General features: G+C 39.1%; 2 protein-coding genes across 12 annotated transcripts in view; one reads left to right on the plus strand and one right to left on the minus strand.

The window, feature by feature from the left end:
• The window catches only part of CASK (calcium/calmodulin dependent serine protein kinase), a 331,352-nt gene that overhangs the window by 111,200 nt on the left and 199,208 nt on the right, over positions 1 to 20,944 (minus strand). The gene's annotated exons all lie outside the window — the stretch shown is intronic.
• GPR34 (G protein-coupled receptor 34) lies at positions 6,441 to 15,010 on the plus strand. The gene is made up of 4 exons (XM_084791108.1): positions 6,441 to 6,556; positions 7,006 to 7,196; positions 7,787 to 7,857; positions 13,147 to 15,010. The coding sequence occupies exon 4, from the start codon at positions 13,234 to 13,236 to the stop codon at positions 14,356 to 14,358; it is 1,125 nt and encodes a 374-aa protein (XP_084647234.1). The 5' UTR covers positions 6,441 to 6,556; positions 7,006 to 7,196; positions 7,787 to 7,857; positions 13,147 to 13,233; the 3' UTR covers positions 14,359 to 15,010.

The following is a 20,944-nucleotide window of genomic DNA, read 5'->3' on the forward strand; positions in this document are numbered from 1 at the left end:
TTTGCTTCCAAGATTAAACTATCACCTACAAAAAGCAAGGATGTTCACGAAATGCAGATATATTTTCCTTTTTTGGTGCAATAGTCTCTTCATTTGATTGACAGTTTTTATTTGTTTCAGCAAAAATACATGGTATACTTTTTCCTGCTACAATGTGATTTTACTTACAGTCACTATACTTGGGCCTTATGGGATGCCAATGACTTTTTCTTTGTTCAGCCTTACCATTGTCTTTCTTTTATTTTTTTTTCTATCCCTGAGTAAGAGGAGAATCAAATGGCTATTTTGTTGTTGCTGTTTGAGACAGGGTCTTCCTATGTAGCTCTGGCTGTCTTGGAACTTACAGTGCAGACCAGGTTGGCCTTAAACTCCACAGAACTGCTTGCCTTTGCTTCCTAAGTGCTGAGAATAAAGGCATGGATGTTGGGTTTTAATAACTTGAATTAAGCTGTGTCCCAGGGATTTCTTGCCTGTGGACTTGCTTTCCTTCCTACATTGTGGAAACAATGGTGGTTTCCTTAGAGGACCTCATCTTTTTTCTTTTTTCTTTTTCTTTTAACTGTGTGAAACACATTCTTTATTAACCTGAATAAGAGAAGTATATCTAACAAATGATGAAGCATTGGTGGTCAAGTCACCTGACAACTGTTGTAAACACTCTCATTCGCCCTCCTACATAATCTGTAGCAAATGACTTTAAGTTTTGTGTTCATATTTTAAAGGGTCTTTTAAATTTCTGGAAAAAATACTTTCAGGATTTCATGAGAGGTGGGCACTCAGATAACTAAGTTGTGGATTGCAGGGCTCGGGACTGGTTCAATGTGGCTTCTGCAGTGTACTGAGCTTACTAGCTTATCTCTACACCAGGCAACGAACATTGAAACCATCTTAGAATAATAGTTTACTTGTTGGTGGTTTTTACTTGTTTTTTTCCCACAATTCACCAACACTGCTCTACTCTACAAGATTGCCATCTCTCATCCTATCTTGCTGAGACAATGCTTTTTCTCATGACATGAATGAAAACAAAGAAAATTGTAATATTGCACCTGTTTTTTAAAAAAGTGTTATTATCTCTAGAGTCAATAGTGGAAAGGTGACAGGGCCTGATCTTTATCTGTTTCTTCTTGGAAGTTTGTTGGAAGTGGTGTCAGAAAAGAACTTAATTGTAGTGACTTTTGTTGCTGCTCAAATACTATATTCTCTCATATGCCTAGCAGTACATTTGAATGATTCTGAAAACATGGTGTGTGTGTGTGTGTGTGTGTGTGTGTGTGTACATAAAAGTGCAGTGCCTGCAGAGGCTGAAGAGGGTATCTGATTCCTTGGAGCTTGAGTTACAGGAAGATGTGAGTCATCTGATCTGGGTGTTGGGGAAGTGAACCCCAGTCCTCTGGAAGAGCAGCAACTTCTCTTATTCGCTGAGCTATTTCTCTGGCCCCTCTAATTCCCTACTATTCACACCACATGCAATTTTTCTTGACTATCATAACAATACTTTTTAGTTGTGGTTTAGTTTAAAATAAGAGGCAAACTGTAGCACTTGGAAGGTGAAGACAGGAGGATCGGGAGTTCAAAGTCAACCTCAATTGCCTATTAACAGTAAGCCTGAGGCCATCCTGGACTCCAAAAGATCCTATCTAAAAATTAAGTAGCATCCTTGGCCCATATATTGCTGTACTGCAGAACAGATTTCCCCTTCTACTATATTCTCTTTTCCTTTCCAATTTTCATGGTATTGATTTAAAGATAATCGGTAACTTCCCCCATAAAGTCCCCTACAGTGTAGGTTTGGCTAGTGTTCCCCACAGAGCTTATCATTTATTATGTTTCACACTTTGCTGCATTTCATGGAGACTCATAGTTACACCCAGAATCTTGATTAGAGGCAGCAAACTTCATCTGCTTTAATGGTTATATCTCATCAGTAAGACTATGCCTGGTTGCCAAGCTCTAGTGACAGGATTCAGCTGTAAGTTCAGGTCTTATGTGCCTGACCTATCATGAGATTCACTATCAACTGTTCACTTAATGATAGTCGCAGCCTCATTTCATAGCTTCCCACTTTGAGGTCCTAAAAACTTCACGTGTCTGTAAGAATATTGAAGTAAAATTTACAGAGCATGAAATGTGCCCATAACAATATACTACTAGAGAGTTTGGACGAAGTGCATCTGTGCAACCCAGAGCCCTATCAGGACAGTACCACCATGCCAGAAACCCTCTTACCCACTTCCCACCCAGTCTCTGCTGCTATCCCACACTGTTCTGGGAGTTTTAGAGTAAAGGCTTTCTTTGCCAGTGTTAGGACTTTGTATACATCAAAGCAAATAAAAATGCACTGTTTCATACAAGTTTTCTTTCAATGTTTCCAAGATCCAGCCATTTTCTTGTGATCAGGAAGTTATGTTTTTATTACTGTATTTCACTCTACTTGGAGAGGGACATGTTTGAGCTGTTTCCTGTTTTGTTTTTTGTTCCCAAGACAGGGTTTCCCAGTGTAGCCTTGACTGTTTTAGACTCACTCTGTAGATCAGGCTGGTTTCGAACTCCCCGAGATGCACCTTCCTCTGCCACCCAAGTCGTGGGATTACAGGTGTGCACCAGTGTGCTGGGCTATCTGTTTTTTAAAGTGTGTGTGTGTGTGTGTGTGTGTGTGTGTGTGTGTGCGCGCGCGCGTGCGTGGCACTCATTTGTGAGGTATATGCACATGCACGCACATGAAGGCCAGACAAAGTATCAGGTGTTATGCTCTATCACCTTATTCCTTTGAGACTAAGTTACTCACTGAACCTGGAGCTAGATTGGATGCCAGCAAACTCCAGAGAGCATCCTGTTTCCACTCCCTTCCCTACCAGTGGGCATGGCCGGCTTTTATGAGCGCTGGCATCTGAACTTGGGTCATCACGCTTGCAGAACAAATACTCTTAGTCACTGAGCCATCTCTCTGCCTTTCATGTTTTCTTAATGTTTATTATGAATAAAGGTGCTATGAACCGAAGTTGATATCAAACCAGAGTGGTTCGATATCTAGGCAACTTCCAAAGGTGACTCAAGAGCACTTTATATTATGAATTTATAGACTTTATTACATTTGATGTGTTTCAATCAGTTGCTGCCTTTTCTTTTTTCATTTTGATTATTTACTTTCCCCACTTTTGGTTAATGGGAACTCCTTTAAGTCAGATCCTCTACCCTTCCCTAGGATTACAGGAGTCTGTTAACTTCATTGCTTTCAGGCGCAAGAGGCTATCCTAAGCTTGTGTTACTCTTAGCCCAGATCTGAAACCAGTCATTTGTCTAAGCAGCCCCTTTTCCTTTTAGTGGGAAAAGGTACTTAAATCTACAAGAGGCTCCCGAGCATACAGTTACTTAGTTACTATTGCTTCACTTTCCCAGTACACAGAGTTTAAAATGTGTACTTTATAGAAGGGGAAAATTTCAAACTCACTCTTATTTAACTATAAGGTTTTGACTTCTTTGATTTAACAAGTAATTTTGATGTCTAATAACAGTGACTTAATTATCCATTTGCTTTGTCTATACCAGTTCTCAACTTGTAGGCCACAACTCGTTTTTTTTGGGGGGGGGATCACAAATCAGATATCTTGCTATATTGGTATTTATATTATAAATCATAACAGTAGAAAACCTGCAATTATGAAGTAGCAATGAAATAATCTAATGATGAAGAACTGTATTGTAACATTAAGAAATACATATAGGTTTTAAAATAATAATACGTACAGTAGCAGTAGCAAGGTTATTAGCTGTATAATTTCTTCTTATATTATTTTATTCTTTTTATATTATTATTATTATTATTAGTTCAGTCACAGTATTATTTTACTATCAAGGAAGTAAGCTGTAAGTCCACATTGATATAAATAAATCAGGAAACAAACACATAGGGAGAAGAGGAAATGGCTTTCTTTTTTCCCCCTGAGACAGGATTTCTCTGTGTAGCCCTGGCTGTCTTGGGAATCACTATGTAGACCAGATTGACCTCAAAAAAGAGGAGGAAATGGCTTTTCTTTTTTTTTTTCCCTGAGTAGGTGTGCGCCAACCATGCCTGGCAGAAATGCCTTTCTTCAAGTAAAATAATAAATAAATAAAATACGGTAAGAAATGTTGGAATCTGAAAAAATCACCATTCAGCAGTTTTTCATTAACATACTTGATCTAGGTAGGTATTACCAAGAATGCTAATTATCTGGGCAAAGTTTGAACAGTGACAGGAGATGTACATATCCTCAAGGTACCTCCCTATAGGATACTTAGTAATTACAAAAGGGAACAGTAATATTTCAAGGGAGAATGGGGCTGGGTAATAATGCATCATCTCTGATATGATGCATTGAGAAACCAGTAACACTGTCATGGTATCCATGGCAAAGAGTGCAATCAGATCTAATTCTGGAGAAAAGCCCAAGAGATATTCTAGAAAGTAGCAGGCTTATGCTCTTCAAAAATAGCTCTGGATTCAAGGGTTTTAGTGAAACTAAAGAAGTATCACAGCTAAATGTGTTCTTGTATTTTTGCTGTAAAGGATATTTTTAGGGCAAGTGATAAAAATCTGGAACAAGGATTGTCCAATACATAATGTTATTTTTTTCAATGGAAATTTCCTAATTTTGATTACTGTATTGCACAGTGTAGCTTTTTTCTAAGTCTAAAATTATGACCTCAATCCCCTCATCCTATTTTACAGGCATCGAAAATAACTTCTCCATGTGGTTTTGCTTTCGCTTTGTTATATAATGAGGCTCATTTAGTTTAATTAGATTTGTATAGTTTGGTGTTTTAATTACACAAAACATGCCTGTACTCCAAACTCAAAACTGTGAAGACAAATAATATTCAGAGAGGTCTAGTTTTTTTTGTCTTCTCTTTACTATCCCTCAATATCTCCCTCCTTATTGGTAGGATATTAAAAATAAGAAATAAAATGCACACATTTCCTGTAATGTGTCTTGTAGAGGAGGTTACTTTCTAACTGCTTGTATTTTCTTAGGAAACGAAAAGCAACTACTAAGTCAGAGAGGGGAAGGAAATGAGGTTGCTGGCAGTCTGAGAGGTTGAAGGTGTGAAACACTATTTTTGAAGGAGCATAAACTAGGGCAGTTCCAGATTTTCTGGCTCTTGGGTCTGGATGAGTTTAGAGTGTAGACTGGTTGCAAGCTTCTGAATGCTATGGATGCTACTGGTCTGGAAGTCTCAACCCTTGAGAATTACTGCACTAAGGACATGAGGGTTCGAATTAAGGACTGCTGGCAGTCGGGGTGGGCTTTAAGGTTTCGGACTGCCTGTCTGAAGACAGGCCACTGTGTAGGACCGTATACTTGTACCCAGCAGTCCTAATCGTCACTGGGGAAGAGCAGGGTTGGAGGAGGTGGTGAGCTGAACTTCACTAGGGTTGAGTTTCACATGAAGAGGGGATGGTGACAAACAGAAGGTTCAGATTGAACAGGCCCTGGCACATATGTAGAATGAGAAGATAATACTCGAACCTGATGGTGGCCTTGCTGACTTACATCAAGGAGAAAATGTGGCTACAATATGAGAACACTAAAGTTTAAAACCACGATTTTGAAATGGGATGGCGTAAGTGTGCCACAAAAGTACAATACTGAAATAGTATTTCTATTAGATTTCAGGAGATAAAAAAAAGCATTTTATGACTCATTTGGTCATGAAAAATCCTCCCAGAATTTTGAAGAGATATTTGAATATATTTGTTTGTTGCACCAGTATTCAGAATTGCCCATAAGTGGAGATAACCTACATGCCCATTGGAAGATAATAATGAAAAGGAAATATAGCAAAATAATAGAAATATGCAGCCTTAAAAATGAAGGAAATTATGGTACATGTTATAGCACGGATGACCCTCAAGGAGAGGAGGCTAAGTAAAACAAACCAGTCACAAAGAGTTTGTGCATCATTCTACTTAATGCCACAGAGTCATGGTTGCTCATGTTGGGAATAGGGGGAGAGAAAATTTAGTGTATAGTGGGCTATAGTTTTAATTTTGCAACATGAAAATGTTACGGTGTTCTGCTGCACGATGATATAAGTACACTTAGCACCTCTGAATGATACACTCAAAACTGGCTATGTGGTAAATTTAGTGGTATGTGTTGCTTACCACAGTAAGAAAAAAAATATTGCCAGACAAATATAGTAAGCATCTTCCTTCTCAGAGGTTCTCAGGGGGAAGTAGGAGTTATAAAATATTTTGATTCTAGCCATACAAAATTATCGTCTCATGCGTTTTACTAAAGTAAAAGCTCTGGAGAATATAATGTTCAGAAGAATATTGCCAGAAATCCTTACAATGTTAGATGAAGCCCAGTGACTTAAACACTAAACAAAGTTGCAGAATGACAATTATGCTCTAAACAATAACCAAAAGAGGAAATGATGCTCAAGTACAGGGCCAGCAGTTACACAGATGAATTGATGGTAGTGAAATAGCGGACTAGGACCAGAATGGAAGCTGCAGAGACTCGTCATATTTTCCTTGACATAGGACAAAGCGTTTCAGTTTACTGGGGTGAGTTTGTTGTTATGCGGAGAAGAGAACAGCACTACAAATGCTACCTAATCCCTAAATTGTAAAAAATCCAGGGTCTTTAAAGAAGGCATAGAATGATACTAAAATAATGTAGAGAGCAAATAAACCCTCAGCAAAACTGAAGAGTAAAAAAGTTATCAGCAATGTTAGTATCATTCAGGGCAGCAAGACCATTTCATGATAGTAGCAACTTCTAAAATAAATCCAGAAGGAAGCAGCAAGTCAGGGGTTATACTCTAAAATCCATGTAGCATATCACTCATCATTTCTGAGGAAAGGCGAAATCTGCTCATTTCTGCTTGTGTTTTGTAGTTTGTTGACATTTTAGATGACTGAAGCACTCCTTAGTTCAAGCTAGAAGGGAGTCACATAGAAAATACAATTTCCTCAAGTTTGCTTTTGAAGCTAAGAGTGGGGTCTTTTCTTAGCTTCAAGAGGAGTCCAAAGGCTGTCACGCTGAAGAAAGAAAGAAAAGGGGAAAAACAACTGTACCACATGTGAATATAAAAAAGAAGAGAACGCTAGCCAATTGCACCACCACCGGATGGAAGAGCCCAGATGACACAACCTGGACTAGGGAGTTTGAGTTTACTCCTTTTACTTCAGGAAAGCCTCAACTGTAAGTATTCTCTGATTTTTTTAAAAAGCCACATACACGAGCCTTTGTTTTAGTTAAAACTTGATTAACTGAAGGTTCAAAGTGACGCTCGATGTATACTGGCAATGCTATTGTGCTATCAGCAAATCTTTGCTTTTTAGAGCCACTGGGTAAATGCTTTTCAAACAAGGCTCTGGTTTTTTGGATAGAATATGTAATAACAACAGTCACGTTGTTTATATAGCATTGTGTATAGTGTCATAATGATTTTTGGCTGCACTTGAATCGATGTTAAGTTATTTTCATTGTAAATTTAATTGTAACATCCTACAAACTATCTGTGATCTCTTGACCACTAAGCCATATTGTCTCTTCATCTTAAATATTGTTTATTATATTATTACTATCTCACAGCATAGAGCAATTAAACTTTAAGTTTTGTGTTTTGGAACTAAATAAAGGGAATATTGAAGAAAAAGAAACCACAATGTACTTTTAAAAAATTAATTCAGACAACTAAAATTAAAAGTAGACAGCTAAGTTTATGACAAAAATATACTATTAACGTCGTTATTTCCAAAGTAACATGCTTTCAATTGTTCTGTATGCAGCGGTTACTGTGACTTCTGAAGAGTATGGCCTGAATAGATTCAGTCATTATTATCAGTCCATTATCAAATAGGTATGTATTTCAACATGTGATGATGATAGAATTGACAAACAAATTGCATTTTAAAAGCTATCTTCTTGGCTGCAGCCACTGAAGAAAAACTGGGAGAGGTAGGATGGTGGCACTGGGGGGTACGAGTGCTCACACAGGGTTGCAAACATAGGAACAGAATTTGCTGAGTAACAAAAACACTATCTGCTATTAGAAAATAAATGTGACTACTGTATTATTTATTTCTCATCTTCACTGGCAAATTCCTTGTTTGTTTGTTTTTTCAAGACAGGGTTTCTCTGTGTAGCCTTGGCTGTCCTGGACTCGCTTTGTAGACCAGGCTGGCCTCAAACTCACAGTGATCCGCCTGCCTCTGCCTCCAGAGTGCTGGGATGAAAGGCATGTGCCACTGCGCCCAGCTCACTGGCAAATTCTTAACACATAGAACAAGTGGCTTTTGAAATATGAATAAGCAGCCTTAAGAAAAGCTGGGCATGGTGGCGCACACCTTTAATCCCAGCACTCAGGTGACAGAGGCAGGTGGATTTATGAGTTCGAAGCTAGCCTGGTCTACAGAGTTAGTTCCAAGGACAGGCAGGGCTACACAGAGGAACTCTTTGTCTTGAACCCAACCCCTTCCCAAATTGATAATGATGATGATAAGTGAATGATACCAAACACACCAGCTGACTTTTTTACTTTCTTGCTTTTGCAGCATTGGAGATTGAACTCCAAGGGCTTTGTGTGTGCTTGCTCGACAACTGCTCTACCATTCAGATATGCTCCTGGCCCTTTTAAAACTTATACCTTTGAGGCAGGATCTCACTAAGTTAGACAGAGTCACTATGAACTTGTTAGATTCCTGCCCTAGACTCCCAAGAAGCTATCATTATAGAAATACAAGCCCAGCTTTCAACTGACTTTAAAGGTGACAGAAGTTAGTTACCAAGTTTGAGACACGCTGTAACTTGTCAATTGGTTGATACTCACTAGCTGCTGGCTAGCTGCTGTATTATATGCTGTGCTCTTGTGGCTGAGACACACTGCTTTTGCTTTATTCTCTCTCAACTTGACACTAACACAGATCAAAAGACTTATTAGTGGTTTTGTCCAACTACTACTGATTGCTTAATTTTACTTGTACATTACTTGTACATTCACTTGTACTGAGTTAATGGTCTCAGGATATGCCTAGATATTCCTAGAAACATCTTGATTATTGCTCTTTGGCCTAGAACTAAGTCCATAAATTCTGATCAATGACTTGATTCTGTGAAGTCAATTTATTTGCATACTCTTACAGACCTAGATTAATAACTCTTCCAAAGGAACAAAGCTAGATGGTAAATCTCTTCCTAAAACAACTATGGTAGACAGTGGTAAAGGAATCATATTAAATTAGTATTGGCTGACAGAATTCAACATTAATAAGGAAACAGTGATCAGTTACGATAGGAGTAAAGTTTACTGAGGAGGTTCAGAGGCTTTCAGAGTCAGAGCTCAGTCCTAACCTGGGCACTGCCACTTAAGAGCTTTGAGGCCACGGGTAAAGACCCTACCTATGGTTCTTTCCTTACCTCACATGCTATCATAAAGACCATATAAAAGCAATTATATCATGTGTTCAAACAGCATCTGGATCACGGCAAGTGCAAAAGATAATGATTAGTTAATTGTTGGACCATTTAGTGCAAGTGCTCTATCCTGACTACACTGTACCAAGTCCATTCCAAAACAACTAGATCAGTCTATCTGGGAAGAAGCCAGACACTGGTATCTGTAAGCCTTAAAGGGGATGCTCATCCACAGACTCAACTGCCCCTGACAGTCCCTCCTATAGAGTGCTGTACCTATGAACCTCTGGCACGAAGTCTCTTAGTGTCTTCTGAGCTAGACGGCTTCCTTCTGCAAAAGCATTTCCTCACAAGAGTTAATACCTGTCTCTGCCCTTTCCAGCACTGGTCCTTGCTTTGCCCTCTGTACATGTGAATAAGAATTTTCATTCAAGACGCTACAGATTTATGAATTAGACCAAGGATGGGGTTAGTTTTGCTGTGGCTGTATTACAGTGCTGAGACAGCGCAGGGACTATGTTTCTGTGAATGCAGATAAAACTTCCAGTACTTGTACTTTTAACTCTTCACATTTATTTCTCCCAAACTCCTGTTTTTGTTCGGTAATATTTATTGACTTAAGCACCTGGCACACAGAGGCAAACAAAATAGACTTGGTTCTTAATCCCATGGGGGTTTAAAATACACTTACAGATGCCTATTCCAAGTCATGTAAGGTTCCTGAGCTGTCAGTCATATCCCTTGAGGTTCAGCATCATTTACCTATGGCTAGGATGTTTCTATCTGAGCCTCCGCGGGGCTTCCTGTGTAACCACACAGTATAGCTTTCTCTCCCTCTTACCGGCAAGGAAGGCACTGCATTAGCAGCAGCCTGCTAGCCTTCCTAAACAGTCTCTTCCTTTTAAGATGGTAGATCACAAGAAACATGCCTGGATGTTTCTACAAACATTGTGAAATCCGTCTTCCTGTGTCAGAGACCCAGGACAGTCAAGCCTCAGCTCTTCCTTCATTCCTTCCTCCCAGTCCCCTTCTCTTTTTCTCCTTCCATGGTCCTAACTTGTGGAGACAGTTCTCAAGATGGCTTAACAGAACTTCCTCCTCACCAGCCACTTCCTCTTCTTTGAAACCAACTCCTCCACTCTGTCAAAATTTAAAGCTGAATGCTACTTTCTATTAAAAGCCAGTATGTGACCAAAATACATGAATTGAGAAGATGTATGTATGTATGCTTTTCGAGACAGCGTCTCTCTGTGTAGCCCTGGCTGTCCTGGACTCACTTTGTAGACCAGGTTGGCCTCGAACTCACAGAGATCTGCCTGCCTCTGCCTCCCAAGCTCTGGGATTAAAAGCATGCGCCACCACGCCCAGCTGCAAAATATAGTTTTAAAAGAGGCTATATTCATCCAAATATTTCTCTCTTTATAACACTGAATCAAGAAACTACTTATGCAAAGACAAATGTTAAATGTTTATTCTCGTATACAGAGTCTAGATACAAAAAATATAGTATGTAGAACACATAAAAGCAAAAGGAGAGGGCTAATGGGGGAGAGGAACGGATCTAAAGGAGGGGGAATTAGGGGGAATAATGAGGGTGAAAAAAAACCGACTGCATGTTTTCTTCCATGTAGATTACTGAGTTAAATATCTATCTCTCTATCTACCCATCCATCCATATGACACTAAAGCAGAGAAGTACCATTTGGGGGAGGGAAGCAGATGGATGGGCAGGGAAGAGTGGTGGGGGTGAATATGAGCAAAATGTAATGACACACACATATACGTTGTCGTATTTAGTTGAATACATTGTGTATACTAACTAAAACTGATTAATTTAAAAAGTAAGCAAAATTGCCAAATTAATTCTTGTGGTGAGATGTGACTCAGTGTTAGAATATTGGCCTAGTATGGGTAAAGCTCTGGGTTCAATCCTCAGTACCATAAAATAGTGACAACTAGAAAAAATAATTATCATAATTAAGATCTTCTCTTTATAACTGGGTGGTGATGACACATACCTTTAATCCCAGCACTCAGGAGGCAGAGGCAGAGGTAGGTGGATCTCTGTGAGTTCGAGGACAACCTGGTCTAGGATGAGTTCCAAGATAGCCAGAGCTACACAGAAAAACCGTGTCTTAAAAAAAAAAAGTAAAAAAGAAAAATCTATGTTTTTTATTACCGCATTTAGGGTTTAAACACACACTCCTATAAAAATGCTTTCTGAAAGCAGGGTCTCTCTTAATATCGTTAATATTGTTCCCAATAGCCAATCAGTACTTATGTGAATTGTAATGTTTAAGACTGATTGTTAGGTACCTAGTTTTTCAAAGCTAGACTTTTTTTTTTTTTAAAGTGCTGGGAACTGAACCAGGACGGCACACATTCTAGACAAGTGTTTATCACTAAGCCTCAAGACCCAGGCCAAAAGCAAACTATTTTGAATACTTATGTATCAGGGTTAAGTGTTTCACATAAAAGCCTTGCAGTTTTACAAATGAGAAATGAGGCTTAGAAAAGATCATTTGTCCTTGATTATGAAGTTAGGTATAATTTTGAAAGTTCTGCTTTGAAGTATTTAATTTTCATTACACTTGTCTGTGTGTGACAAGCAAGTGCCACCGCATACATCTGGAACTCAAGAGAACAACCTGTGGACTCAGTTCTCTACTTCTACCACGTAGATTCTGGGATCAGTTGCAGGTAGTTCAACTTGATAGAACACACCTGCACCCCACTGAGCCATCTCTTCTGCCCTCTGCTATACACTTTTTTTTGGTAAAGGTCATACAGAGAAACAGGACAGTTACTGTAAGAAAGGAATGTGAGGATGTCTGATTGAATAGGTCCCAACAATCAAATGCCTGAGAATTGTTCAATCAAATGCCTGAGAAATGTTCAAAAGCAAGTAGCACTGGGAACAAGTAGAAATGACATACTTAGAAGGTTCTGGTGACAATCTCAAATGATATAACCTCTCATAATCTTGGAGTCCACGTGTCATTTCCCATCTGTAATGTCACTCTATGCATCTCGGCTGGGAGTGCTTTATTGGATGCTATCTGATCTGGTTTTATTTGACCACTATGCTCTCCTGTGAAGTGCTACATGAGTCTCTGAAAAGAGGCAGGTGCCAGCCTTGGTCTGTTTTGGAACTGCATATTCCTATAGATGAGTAATTTTAATACTCCTATCTTGGTCTTAGGTGAAGGAAGAACTTTAGGATCCTCTTTTCTGTTCTCACTGTGGAAGGAGAAATCACTACAGCTTATCCAATATACACAATGTGGCAATATATATAAAAATAAATGAATGCCAGCTATGAAGGGGAAGGGCAGAGCAGGAAGCATTCTGGAAACAGGGCAGGATCAGCAGGAGACCCAGCTCACTGAGGGTGATAAGCACCTTTAGGGGAAAATGATATTCATCCTTGAAAAATACGAGCTTCTGTTTTACTATCTCTATTCCCATAATGACATCTCTAAGCAAAGATACTCACATGGTTCAATTATTTAATATAATAGACGAGATGAACTCTGTACCACAGCAACAGAAAAGGTTAGAGAGATCCTACTGTATTTACTGCTGTTTTGTGATATAATAATGCTACTACCTAATTGTGTAGAATAGCCGAACGGTTCCAAATAGGATAAGGTCTGAAATAAAAGCCTCGCTTATGCTTTGTGTTAAAGTTGTTATTATCACAGCAACTGACTCAACGTTTGGCATTCTATTGTAGGACAATCTGAAGACACACAAAAAAAGCATGCCATTTAGCACTCTGTCCTGATAGCTCCAGAAGACACCGAGAAGCCGCACTCTAACAATGACGACTACTTCAGGTGACAGCTGGCCTTGCTCCTCCAATGGAATGCACTTTAAAAGTAATTACAGTGACCAAGCTTCACAAAATCTTTCAGGAGTGCTGAATGTCACTAGCTGTCCAATGGATGAAAAATTACTATCTACTGTGTTAACAACCTTCTACTCTGTTATATTCATCGTGGGACTAGTTGGGAACATCATTGCCCTCTACGTATTTCTGGGCATCCACCGCAAAAGAAATTCCATCCAAATTTATCTACTTAATGTGGCCATTGCAGACCTTCTGCTCATCTTCTGCCTCCCTTTCCGCATAATGTATCACATCAACCAGAATACGTGGACACTAGGTGTGATTCTTTGCAAGGTTGTGGGGACACTATTTTACATGAACATGTACATTAGCATTATTTTGCTTGGGTTTATCAGTTTGGATCGCTATGTAAAAATTAATCGGTCTATACACCAAAGAAGAGCAATAACCACCAGGCAAAGTATTTATGTTTGCTGTATAGTATGGGCCATTGCTCTTGCTGGATTTTTAACTATGATCATTTTGACGCTGAAGAAAGGAGGGCACAATTCCACAATGTGTTTCCATTACAGAGATAGGCATAATGCAAAGGGAGAAGCAATTTTTAACTTTGTTCTTGTGGTAATGTTCTGGCTTATTTTCCTACTGATAATCCTCTCATATATTAAGATTGGTAAAAATCTACTGAGAATTTCTAAAAGGAGGTCAAAATTTCCTAATTCTGGCAAATACGCTACAACAGCCCGGAACTCCTTTATTGTACTGATCATTTTTACTATATGTTTTGTGCCTTATCATGCCTTTCGATTCATCTACATTTCTTCACAGCTAAACGTGTCTTCTTGCCACTGGAAGGAAATCATTCACAAAACCAATGAGATCATGCTGGTTCTCTCTTCTTTCAACAGCTGCTTAGATCCAGTCATGTATTTCCTGATGTCCAGTAATATTCGCAAAATCATGTGTCAACTTCTTTTTAGAAGATTTCAAAGTGAAACAAGCAGAAGTGAAAGCACTTCAGAATTTAAGCCAGGATATTCCCTGCATGATCTATCTGTGACAGCCAAAATACAGTACAGTCCTCAGGGTAATTGAGGTAAATGCTGAAATGAATGACATAAGCCAGCCTCTTTATTCCTTGAGATTGGTAAAATTATGGAACAAAGCCCTAGCATGTCACAAACACATATTTTTTTTGTGAGACAGAGTTTTACTGTGTTAGCCCTGGCTGTCCTTGCATTGTAGACCAAGCTGGTCTCGAACTCACATCGATGCGCCTGCCTCTGCCTCCCAAGGGTTGGGATTAAAGGTGTGTGACACCACGCCCAGCTGTCCAGACCCAGATCTTTAGCAGTCATCTTTCACTTGTTATTGTAAAATACTTCAAGGCAAAAAAAAGCTTGCAGCAATCTCTAGATTTTAGAATGATACATAGAATCTTCTCAGAATACATTTTTAAAAAATACATTGTCAGGCTAACACTTTTAACAATGGTCATAAAGTTAAGTGACATACATGGATTTAAGAACAAAATGAAGTGTCATTGTTTTTCAAGTCACTAAAGAGTTACTGAAGTTGGGTACTTGATACTAATTTTAAATATGTTTAAAACTAAATCAACTTGGGAACTGAGCTGAAATGTCAAAAACATGTGTGTTACTTTAAGAGTTTATATCACCTGCTGCTGTATTCATTTATGCCTACATTTCTGCTAACAGATGAAATAATAAAATTCTAATAAAATTGAGATTACCGACTATCACTGCTTAGATTAAAAATGGGAAGAATTTAAATACTAAATAATAGGCTGTAAAAAAAAAAGGAAAAAAAATAGTAATAGTCAAACTAAGAATATGATAGCCTGGTTCAGGAACTGACTTAGAGCAGATACATAAATGATTCATTTACCTCACATTTTGATAGAGTGAGGCACAGGATGTACATGTGATGAATATGACCCAGCAAGTCCATTGCTTACAATAATTCTTAAAATTCCAGTTAGGCCACTGGCTGGGAAATCAACGTCAAAAAGCATTAGCTATTTAGAGTGCAGTTAGGAATTATACTGGTTTAAGTAAAGTGGCAGTAGCAGGTTCTCCTCTAAAACCCATGATCTCACTAGCACTGAAGAATTGACTAGGCTTATAGTACAAGGCATGATTCCACTCCCCACCCCCACCCCCTGCCCCACGCTTCCATTGATTAGGCTTTAAGTACAATTCGAAAGCTGTTGGTTACTACCCAAATATAAGTGTCACTATTGAACGTTTAAGAGATATCTTGCCATTGTGGCTAATAGGTGCCACAGCTAGGTCGGATTATTGGTCGCATCGCTCTCATGGCAGCTTGTAAAGAACTTTCCAGAACTATGAAAGCTAGTCCTCAAGGATGAAGCTTTCAAGTCAATCCAGTGGCATCCTAAATACTCCTTATATGTACAGATAAGTGGTTCTTGCCCCTCAAAGAAGGTTCTTTTGCAGTAGACAGTGACCATCACCAAAAGCATCATCTTGTCAAAATGCAGACAACAATGGATCATGGGCTGCCCAGTCCAAACTGATACGTCCACAACACAAGCCATACACCTAAGGCTCAGGGAACACTGGGGCATGATAGTGTCTTCTGGATAGGACACAGAAGCTATACCTAAGAAATCTCAACACTATGGCTGCTTACGCAAGACTTGAATGATGACACCACCAGTTGACTTGCCAATGTGGATGACGGAAATGCCATAGGCCAAACCCCCAGATGAAGAAGTACAGACAACCAATGATTGCCAAGAGAGGGCACACCCCTGGGCACGTAGTTCTGGGCTCTATAAGAAAATGAGCTGAGCAAGCCAGTAAGCAGTACCCCTCCATGACCTCTGCTTTCGCTCCAGTCTCCAGGTTCCTGCCCTGACTTCCTCCAGTGATGAACAGTGATGTGGCAGATCAGAAGCCAAATAAAACCGCTCCTCCCCTAGTTGCTTTTGGTCATGGTGTTTCATCACAATAATGATAACTATAACTAAGACAGAGGGTAAGAGCTGTAACCTAAGCACCTGGCGGAGGAGGTGCAGAGCCAGGCTGATCCTGAGAGCTTGGTGGCCTGGTGGATAGAGAAAGCAGGGTACCTGATGTCCTCCTGTGGCCTCTGCATAGGAGTGCACACGCCAGAACACATACATGCACAACCATACACAACACACAAAGACACACAGAGACATGCATGCATGCATGCCAACATACAAACTGCGCCATCATCAGTTACTACAATTTTAAGAAATAATAAAATAAAACGCTCATAGTTCTAGAAACGATCTCATTATTTATATTAAATGAGCATGATCTCTACAAAATATTTTTATGTTTTCTGAATTAACTTATGCTATTTGCAATGAAGTAAAATTTGAGTATAGTGTATCCATCTGTAATATAATGACTTTTTACTGATAAAAATTTCATTTATAAACATTCCTTAAATTAAAATGAATCTTGAGAATAGTTCTAGAGTTTTAAAACTATGCTATTGACTCACTAAATGTAGGGATATTTATTGCTATAATCTCTTACTGAGTACATGTACGCTCATAGGAAAGACTGCCCTTCCATCTGCCAACACAAGGCTTAGTTCTAGACACATACAGAAAAAGGAAGTCTGGAAGTATATGTATATCTTCACCTTGCAAAAGATCTGCAGACAGAACAAGCGCCTAAACACTATCTCCCATGTACGATGCCATAAAAGGACAACATGAATTGCCTGGCTCCCTGAGGGACACCTCAGTGCTAAGCACTGCTGCTGGTTTTGGGAAGGTATTCTGCACAGAGCCAGGTTAGATGGTGTCTGTTTCTTCCGTCTTAGAAAAAGACAGTTTTACATAAGCCTTGGTTTTTAATTAAAAATGGATTAAGCCTACTTATACAAAAATAGAATTAATAAGATCACAGCAATTTCCACCAAAGGCTACTGAAAGTTACCCATAAAACACAATGAAGAAAATTTTCAAGAGACAATATGAATGCTGCAGAATTTTTTTTAGGGATCTAAAGTATATATTGAGCAAACATAAATTTAAAATCTGAAAGTTAAAATCCTCCAAAATTGGACATGTTTGAGATGTTTAGATAATGGAAATTTAGGGTAGGAATGTTCATTCCGTAAACTCTATGCAGATATTCCACATCTGAAACCCCTATGGCCTACACATCTCAGATAAGGGCTACTTAATCTGATAATGGAACCTCGCTGCACTGCCATTAAATGTATTCTTATCCGTCAATAAGAAAAAACGAGAAGCAGAGAGATACACATCCACAACACCCCTTGATGGCATGATGGCATGTGGATGGCATGTGGATGGCATGTGGATGGCATGTGGATGGCTCTCAGAAGAGGCAGGGTCTAATCAGGGGAGACCTAAAGGGCTGTTAGTTATACTATGCATGTTTCTGAAAAGTTTCCAAGGTGACTCTCGCATATCCCGCTCTGAGAGAGATAAACACCATAAATACCATAAATAGAGAAACCATCACAAAAAGCTTCAAGAAGGAGGACATGGCTTAATAAATAGTCCTGTGCAAATTTAAAATAAAAAGGCAATTTACAGCCTCACTTTGTATCACATTAAAGCAATTATAAATGGAATTAAAAGTTAGTTGCAAATAAAGAGGCAATAAACATTAAAAAACATAGATGACAAAATCATCTGTGGATGGGGAATGCCTTTCCATTTATGCGACAATAGCAATCTCTAAAGAGAAATGTCCATGTCATGCTTGGTTGAGTGGCGGATGCAGTGCCTTAGCTCAGTCTGCGTTTGCACATGAAGACTTGGTGTGCAGTTGGGTGGTGGGAACAACAGTCACAGATCTGGAAAGGAGGTATGAGGTTTGTCCTAAGTTATCACTTTGTCTCTTATTTTCTTCACCACGTTTACAAGCAACAGAATGGGAGCCAAGGTAAAAGTGTGTTTATATGCTTTTCATTCATTATATGCTTTGCGGGCACCACGTCACTGTATTGTGCGTAAGCAGCAGCTGGAGTTACCTGAGGGAACGCAAACTGATAAGCTCCCAGTCCACAGACTCTGTCTCTGCTAAGACAATGGTTTTCTTCTCTTTTCAGTCTACCTGACCACAAAGGCACTTGCCAAGATGTCTTTTGCGTGCGCACACATGCGCGTTCATGCATGTGTGCAGGTGCACACTGGAAGCCAGAGGTCAGCATGAGATGTTGTCCTCAATCACTTTGCGCCTTATTTTTGAGACAAGCTCACTCATTGAACCTGGAGCTCTGGTCAGGCTAAACTGGCTGGTCAACAAGCCCTAGAGATTTTCTTGATCCTGCCTCCCTAGCTCTGGAACAGTAAGTGTGTACTTTCATGCCTAATGTTTTTATGTAGGTGCTGGGGATTGAACTCAGATCTCAATATTTACGTGGCAAACAGTTTCTCAACTAAGCCATCTCTCCAAGATTCCAAGATAATATTTACTAAAAACAAACAAACAAATGACCCCAAAACTTTAAAGTACTATTAACATGAATTTAGGGCAAAAAACTTTTGCTTTTCATTTATCAAAATTGTATGACGCCAGAACCCCCAAACTGTCAAGACTGGCTTTCCGGCTGTCACACATCTACGTATCTTGCAAGCTCTACCTGAATCCTGAAAGCTAATTCAGAGCAAACCTACACAGGTGAAACAGATTTTAATTTTAATTACTATCTTTTACCTAAATTAATTTTGTTTCAAGTCCATAAAAACACATAAATAACCAACATAAGATGAGTTCTGGCAAAGTTTTTCAGTTACAGTTCAGATACTTATGTCTCTTTTAGCTTTAGTCACCCAGGAAAATCACTTCAGGAGCAACAGTTAGCCATTAGTTTTCATGTATATATGTGTTTATTTATTTTTTAACTACTTTTGCTTTCTTGAAACAGGACAGTGCTATGTAGTAGAGGCTGGCCTTGAACTTGTGATTTTACTGTTTAGGCATTCTGGGATTTTACAGATGTGCATTATTATACTTGGCTAAGGTTTTTTTTTTTTTTTAAGAAAAACTCAAAAACGTATTTTTAAAGGGGAGTGGAAAACAATCCACACTACAATAGACAGTTAGGCACCCATGACTCAAATTAAACAGATGTTAATGTTTTGGTCTTAAAGGTTGTCTCACTGGGCATGGTGGTGCATACTTGTATTTCCAGCTCTTCAGGTGATTGAGGCAAGAGAATTGCAAATTCAAGGCCACCTTGGGCTACACAATGAGTTCAGGGCCAACTAGGGCAACATGGTGAGACCTTGTCTAAATGTAGAAGGTGGCAATAATACATTAATAATTGTCTAATACCCATCCATACACGCAAGTCAAAGTTAGCTATACTAAAGCTTACCTTGCAGCATTCTCCAAAGCCTATTTTCTGAAGTCAATATGCATCTTTTCAATGCATATGTTTGTACTTGGGTTTTTTTTTCCCCTTTTGGTTTTCAAGACAGGGTTTCTTTGTGTAGCCTTGGCTGTCCTGGACTCACTTTGTAGACCAGGCTGGCCTCGAACTCACAAAGATCCGCCTGCCTCTGCCTCCCGTGTGGTGGGACTAAAGGCGTGCGCCACCACGCCCAGCATATTTGTGCTTTTAAAGGGATGGGATAACCATTGAGATGTAACAAGAAAAAATTAATAAAAATTTTTTTAAAAAAATGGAAAAAAATTAAAATAAATAAATAAATAAAAGCAAACAAACAAACAAAACCCCACATATGTGTGTAACAAGATACACTTTTCAAAACTTTACATGTGGTGTAACTACATTTTATCATTTTCTAGCCTTCCCCCACTAAGGTTATGCTTATCTTTACTTCTTCTCATAGATGAAGTGTTACAGTATACAACTCAATACCAGTTCATTTCTCCATTTCCCCTATCAGCAAACACTTAGGTAGTCTCTAGGTTTGTTAGCAGGAGCCATGATGAGCAGCAGTCTTCTGCTCACCCAGGGTCCTTGCATGGAGGTTCCTTAGAGTTGACACCTACCTCCAAGCAACAAATATCTGGCTGTAAGACTACGCAGGTCTCCAACATGTCCTGGTTCTGATAATTTATTTTCCAAAGCAATTTTCCTATTTATAGACCCAACCTCACAATTAGGCAGAAATAAGCTCCTAGCTGTACACATCCTTGCTAACACTTGGTTACATCACACACGACCTTTTGTCAATCAGATAGGCATAAGATGATATCTCCTTGTGGCTTCAGTGTGCACTTTCCTGATCACTAGGGCAATGGCGCATCACCTCCTATAATGGTTCCTGCATGTAGATTTTTCTTCTTGGGCAAATGGTCTGTTCATAGCTGGACCTCCCCCTCCTTCTTCAGTTGCTTAACTTTTTTTTGTTGTTGTTGTTGAAAATTGTTGTATATATTCTGGACCTTAATCTTTTCTTGTTTAAATGGATCACAAATTACTTCCATTTGTATGTGCTTATATTTAGCCCAATGGCTTCTTCTGCCAGTCAATAGCAGCGAGGAAAAAAACCTTATTAATAAATCTGGGTAATAAGATTCCTATTAATTGGAGATATGGAGCCTGAACTGGCCATCTCTTGTAACCAGGCAATACACTTCCAGTAGAGGGACGGGGACACCAACCCAGCCACAAAACCTTCGACCTACAATTTGTCTTGCCTACA

The sequence above is a fragment of the Acomys minous genome (assembly GCF_964271855.1).
Source record: "Acomys minous genome assembly, chromosome: 7".
NCBI lineage: Eukaryota > Metazoa > Chordata > Mammalia > Rodentia > Muridae > Acomys > Acomys minous.

What these genes read in the sequence shown, in the direction of transcription:
- GPR34 (XM_084791108.1), top strand. Translation starts at nt 13,234, where the DNA reads ATGACGACTACTTCAGGTGACAGCTGGCCTTGCTCCTCCAATGGAATG.